Source organism: Aplysia californica, unplaced genomic scaffold, assembly GCF_000002075.1.
Source record: "Aplysia californica isolate F4 #8 unplaced genomic scaffold, AplCal3.0 scaffold00199, whole genome shotgun sequence".
NCBI lineage: Eukaryota > Metazoa > Mollusca > Gastropoda > Aplysiida > Aplysiidae > Aplysia > Aplysia californica.
The window spans coordinates 1013980-1020797 of NW_004797469.1; the positions used below are offsets into that span (position 1 = coordinate 1013980).

The following is a 6818-nucleotide window of genomic DNA, read 5'->3' on the forward strand; positions in this document are numbered from 1 at the left end:
CCCCCCCCCACAAGAAGTCAATTTTGACATTGCACAGGGTTTTGCAACCTGAAACAGGGGAAATGTTCCATCTGTGTATTCCTGTGTTTGAGTAAAGAGAAACACACCGACACGATAGCGGCAATTTAGAGTTGTGGAAAAGCAAGGCAGGCAGAACGAAAAGAGAAAAGTAAAGGAATAGACCGTACCAGCTCTTCATCATATAATCCTCCTTTCAAGTCCAAGTAATGTAAAATAATAATAATAATGATAACAAGTAATAAATGGCATTATATCGCACTCTTTTCTGATAGGAAACAAGCTTCGGGCGTTGTCTCCGTGGGTTGCTTTTTTATATTGTTCTAGCTGGTATTTGTTATACTGACCACATTCATTCTTTCTTTGATACGTCGGTAAATGCACAGTATCCACCCAGTCCCATCATAAAGCCTGGGTCTGATGTATTTCGAAGACATGAAAAGGTAAACTGTAGTACCTGTTATTGAGTTATAGCATCCGCACAGCCAAAGCATTTTTTCGATTTATGTTGTACATAACAGACGTTCCATCTTGTATAACACCAATTTGATTTCGATTCCATCGTGAAGAAGATATATTATCGAGTATGTCCATTTTTCTGCTGAGACGGACACATTTATTATATCAAACAACCTGGGTCTGGCATGGCAGGCAAGATCTAAGCAGCATGCCTCAGAATTGGTTTAAATTGTGAAGACAAATTTTTACAAGACATTTATAACATAATATAATAACAGCAGCAACATCAGCAACAACAAAATTAACAACAGCAGGAGAATCAACAACGATAACAACAATACGGAGAGCAGGAACAGCAATTACAATAATCACAACAATAGCACCAGCACCACCAGCACCAACACAAGCACCAAAGACAACAACAGCAACAACAACAACAACAACAACAACAACAGCAACAACAAAAACAACAACAACAATAACAACATCAGCATCAGCAGCAGCAACAACTACAACAACAATATGGGCAAAAATATCACCAACCACAACGACAGATCCTATGAACCTTATATGATAGCTCTGTTCCTAACGTCAACCCTACCTCCTCTCTCCCCAGATTAACCGTCCCCGTCGTAGAAGCATTGAGTGGATGGTCGACACTCGGCCCTGGAGGGTGCTGCTCCAAACATCAGACCCTCCCGGCCAGGTGCTGAGGGGTTCCCAGTTCGAACTCCAAGAGGCTATCATGCAAGGGGCGTCTATCCGTCTTAACGTCGTGCTCGATCCCCTGGAAGGGTCCTTCTTCACACAAGTATGCTTTGTTTCATTTGTAGTTAGAATTTTACAGCACTTGCAACTCAAATTGGTCATATAAGTGCCGGAGATTAGAGTTTTACTAAAAAGTAATATGCGAATAAAAGGAGAAGAGATACGGGCGATAGATCTTGGATAAGAAAGAAGGAACAAACCACAGCAGAGCACCCGCCAACCACCCACAAACGTAGGCTGAGAAGCTCCTTTTCTCTATCTTTAATTCCATTTGTTGTTCCTTTACAATAACCGTTATACAGCCATAAAGTGTATGATTAAGAACATTTTGGACATTATCAAAACGCCGATAAAGTGTATCCGCTTATACCTCCGAGCAGGGATACTCACAAGTACAAACACACCCCTTGAGTAGATTTTGAACTTGAATTCTTTTCCTTTGATAGTAAACTCGAAAGTTACGAATCATTGTCCAGAATATCGGGTTGGGATAGCGTGAAAAAAACCCTTAAAGTCTCATAGATAAAAGAAGTTGCCTCGGTAATGAGGCGTGTTTTACGTTATTGGTATAAACGTCGGCAGATATCACCCCCATGACCTCGAGGCCTTTGTTTTGTGAGGACTCACGCTTGAGTCAACTTGGCAGGTCTGAGGTGGCTCGAATGCATTGAGTAAAAGCAAACTAACAAAATGTTAGTCCAAATGGATCTTGACACGTATATTGCCTAGCTTCTGATTCAGCGGACATTTTCAAATTTGAAATCACATCAAGTTAATTTGGGCTTGAATTTGAACACGCACACACAGGCACACACACACACACACACACACACACACACACACACACACACACACACACACACACACACGCACACGCACACATACACACACACACACAACACACACACACACACGTACGCACGCACACATATACACACACAAACACGCGCGTACACACAGACAAACACATACACACACACACACACACAGAGAGAGAGAGAGAGAGAGAGAGAGAGAGAGAGAGAGAGAGAGAGAGAGAGAGAGAGAGAGAGAGAGAGAGAGAGAGAGAGATGAGACTCTCCGCTCTAGATCTAAATACATGTACACGAACATGTAAATCACCAACAAAAAGACACATTTTCCTTTCCGGTAGTCCGGTTTATTTAACAGAGTACCCCTTTTAAAACACGAGCCCGGCTACTCCGTCAACTTCACACTTGTTGCAAGGTTGGTGGTTTAACTTGGTTTGACTGTATAACAATATATCATGTCTCTGTGATGAATTATAGAAAGTCTGTTATAAGGTTGTCTCCCCCTTCCTGTGCACAGGCCAACAACCTCCGACTGGACATGCTGACAAACACGATCTACGCCCAGGCCATGGACCACATGAGTGACAAAAAGTCCAGCGTGCCCGGAGAGTACGAGTTCCAAAGAAGTCTCTTCCGGTGGTACCTGCTCATCTCCTCCGAGGGCCCAGTGCGCATGACCGCCTGGAACTACGGCTCAGACACCTTCAAGTACGACGAAAGCGCGCTGCAAGTGGAGGTCACGTGGTATGCTAATGTCTAGTGGAACAGGGTCAGTTGTGTCTGGAAAGCGACGATTGGTCTGACGTCGTTCAAAACTGACAAAAACAACAGCAACAACATTCTCCTTGGAAATAATTCACGAAACAAGAAAAGAAGAACTCAAAAAAAATCCATCGCCTCACTGTGAGCATGGCAGAGAGAAACCTGGGAAGAGAGTTAACTGCCCCTCCTGAGATATTGACGCTCGCACGTTTCACCGAAACATGTCTGCCAGTTTGGAATAAAATCGACTTTTACCAGACTGGTGTGACTGAAAACTTCATCATTTTTGTTACAATGAAGCACTCCGACGTCGATGACTATTCTGTTACTGTTTACCGTTCGCTCCACCTCTTTCTGTGAGTTTGAAGGAATCAAAATTGAATACCCCTCCCCTTCCTTTTCAGCCGACGAAAGAAGCTGATTGATGAGAATTGTCCCATCTGCTAAATAACTCTCACATTATGAAGTACAAAGATTATTGTAATGGCAAATGGAGGCATAGCGATATAACAGTAACGTTTTACAGAATCCCTTACCCAGATAATGCTCTCAACATGTTCTTTCGAAATAATCTGTGCCTTTTCTCCCCAACTTAGAATTTTCTTTCTCCTTGTTTAAGAAAATTCTGTTGTAGCGCCTTTCTTCTATTAATTTGTGTGTCGAAGTATTTTTGTTGTTTGTAGCAGGTTGTCAAATGTGTCTGTTTTCAATTCGAACAAAATTCTTGGAAACCACCTTGACAGACAGTTTCTATTTTTCTCACTTTATAATATGTGTAACCGTTAAGAAGCCTGCGCGTGTCATCTGGAAATCCAACCAAGACAGGGTAAAATCTGTTGGTATTTAGCAAATTGATATAATTAAGGAACCGGCTCTGCCTGTAAGGTAACGTTTTCAATACGTTACCTGCATCACTATTGTTATAGCTATTGTTTGTGTCTGCATTTATAATTGTATATAGTACTCATGAACTAATTTATTTTTATTTGCCTTCAGTGGATCTTTTTTATGTGGTAGTATTTTGGGTTTGTATATCATTTTTCAGTTTCATTTAAAGCACTCCCTTGAAAGCTTGATTCTGGAAGCTTTGGTGACGGGGCAACTCTTTATTAGATACACTGAAACAGTCACACTAAAGATGTATTGGTATTTTTTCCTTCCTTACTGTAAACGTATCCATCTGTTTTATAGTGGTTCTTATTTGTATCGTGTTTTTTTTACAGCAAGAAACCGTGTGCTGGAGAGGGCACTTGTAACCTCGCTTTAAATAAAGCCCTGCTTTCCAAGTCAAGGAAGACGAGGGCAATTGTATTTCAAGAAAGGAATATCAAATATTCTTATTTTTTCATTGATCTGTATGGTCAAATCTGTTAAAAACAAACGCTGTAAAAGAGACAAAGATGCAATTTCTGCCTTCCGTTAGTGATACAAGTAAAGGGAATTGAACGAACAAAAATTCCAACCATAAAAAAGGGAATAAAAGAAAAAAAAAGAAAAGGAACATGCTTAATAACACCTCCCCTCTCCCTTCTTCCCTTTCATCCCCCCCCCCCAAAGGCCAAGCAAAACAAGCCCAAGCAACGACTACAAAAATGGTAACAACATAAAACAAAACAAAACAATCCAGTACACTAAACAAGAGCACAAAGACACGCTGCCTCTGCTAGAGCTAGAAGATATGAGTCTGGATGCACATAGCTTTCTTTGAGAGACAGCCAGAAAAAGCCAGTTTACTTTTACCAACACATCAATAGGAATGTTAGAGAAAAAGATATGCCCGAACAGGATTTATTAGCTGGTTTTTCAATAAGATTACTTCAGAGACTGGACAGTGATCTCCAAGCTAGAATGAATAAAAACAGAAACCAAAACTTTCTACCAAAAATGAAAGGAAAACAATCTAAATTTCTACCCAAAAAATACTTGAGTATTACAGAAGTGTGCTTGCGACGTATTTAAATGATGTGTAAAGCCAAGACGTAACATCGTTTTCTTCCAGAATTCATTGCAAGATGGATGCTAGTCAAACGCCACTTAAGGACACAGCACATCGGTCAAACATTTCAGCCTCGAAAATTTAACATCGTGCGTTTTGTCCACATCAAGGAAAGGTCGATCCGGAATTTATATTTCAGTGATGAGACCATACTACAGGTGTGTTTTATTAATAGAACACAGGCAGAGACCACAAAAAGCGACACAGCAAAGCGTATTGATGATCTCTGGTCTTGTTGTATTACAATAGCATCGTCACGAACCCTCATGCTAGTTTGTGAGCTGGAATTTTCAGTTTCAATACTAGACACGGATTAAGTCTCTTCAAAGCTGAAGCAAGTGACCAGGTCTTTACATTGAAAGTATATTTCAAAAAGAATTAAAAAAAAATATTTTATCGAGATCCAAACCTTAACCTTTTGGTTAAGTGCATAAGCACCTAGACACTTATATAGTCACAGGTGCATTGGTCACGTTCACAAGCTCCTAAAACACTCAAAGTTCCCAGGAGCTGCTGGAGGTAGTTTTTGTGAGTTTGGGTTGTATCAAGTATTAAAAACGAACTACTGATTCATTCTTCGCAGTCGTTATTAGTAACAGTTCCGTAAAAGAACGGTTCTACGGTAGCCCTTAAGTGAATTATTAAAATAAAACTACAAGGGCTCGAGAGAAACATGTACAGGTCGCACTAACACGAAACGTTGATGACAAATACGAGAGAATAATATTGGCCGCAAAATAGCTTCATGGGTGCCTCAGTTGGCCTCAGGGCCGCGAATTTGAGCCACATGCCACAGACTATTAAACACCCGTTATAGTAGAAACATTCATAAGCATCCCAACTATTGAACAGCTACCGGTGCATTGGTGACGTTTATAAGCATCTAGACTATTGTAAATCTACTGGTAAGATATTTATTAATTCTTGTCATATATTATGACGTCATTGTAAGGCAATCTCAAGCCTCTAGAAATTTGTGTCCAGAGTTGGTCAGATTTATACCGTCATTTTTCCACGGCTTCGCTGAGGGTCTCCAATATCTGAGCACAGTAGCCTGACACCTCCTCAAATCCAGAACTATAATTTACTTACCCAGTTTATTCTCTACGGAGTCGTTGGTTCAACAAAGCGTTTTTTGTAGACATCATGCCACTCCACTCATCTCACCAAGCTGGGAGGTATCCCTATAATAATTTTATCCCTCTCATACGTATGTTTTATTGCTACTCCCACAGCATTCCTTCACTGCCTTGACGATTGTCTCGGACAGAAGCTCTTTGTTACAAAAGGCTTCTGGTTTATCCCTTCAGACAAGAAGTACTTTTTTTTTGCTGTGCATCGTCTGCGTTGTTTTCTGCTGTTTCCGGGATACAATCTGTCTAGTCCTCTTTCAGACTCCCTCCCCATAATGAAGCTATCAACATCATTCTTCTTGAAGTACCTGTGTTCAGGCGTAACGGGTGAATAGGAAATTCTTGTTTCTGGCTGTATGTCTTGCCTTTCTTCAACGCTAAATGATGGTTATTATGTTGGTCGTTGTGCCTCTCTTTAATTTAAACAAACATTCACAACATCAAATGTCGTGTTCATACTGACATGTGCACTCTTCATGAATGTGTCTGTGCATGATCATACTTGATTATATCTTCACAAACACTCAGGCGTTCTAAGGGCTCAAACTACAGAACGTTTAACTCATCGCTTGTGTCAAGTTCATAAAACTAGGGTCTTAAAGGACGCACACACGCAATGTGCACGCTCACTCATTTCCAGTGCTGGAAGTACAGTCGGTGGAAAAGGAAATCGAGAACTACTGCGAAGAAACCTAAATTCTGTACAATTAAAAACATTATTTAAAAAAGGAAATACCAGCAGCCCGTCGCCACAACACCTCCTACCACTCCCTTAATAAATCTCTCCACTCTCCCCCCGCAAACAAACACATAAACAAACGAACAAAAACCAACAAAACAACACAACACACACACACACACACACACACA

General features: G+C 40.7%; 1 protein-coding gene across 1 annotated transcript in view; it reads left to right on the forward strand.

The window, feature by feature from the left end:
- Window positions 1–3956, forward strand: part of LOC101853557 — a gene marked incomplete in the record, with an annotated part of 15263 nt that extends 11307 nt beyond the window's left edge. Inside the window, 2 exon segments of the mRNA XM_005099014.3 lie at window positions 1094–1288; window positions 2575–3956. Coding sequence (XP_005099071.2) covers window positions 1094–1288; window positions 2575–2817 — 438 coding nt within the window.
- Between the last annotated feature and the right edge of the window lie 2862 nt (window positions 3957–6818).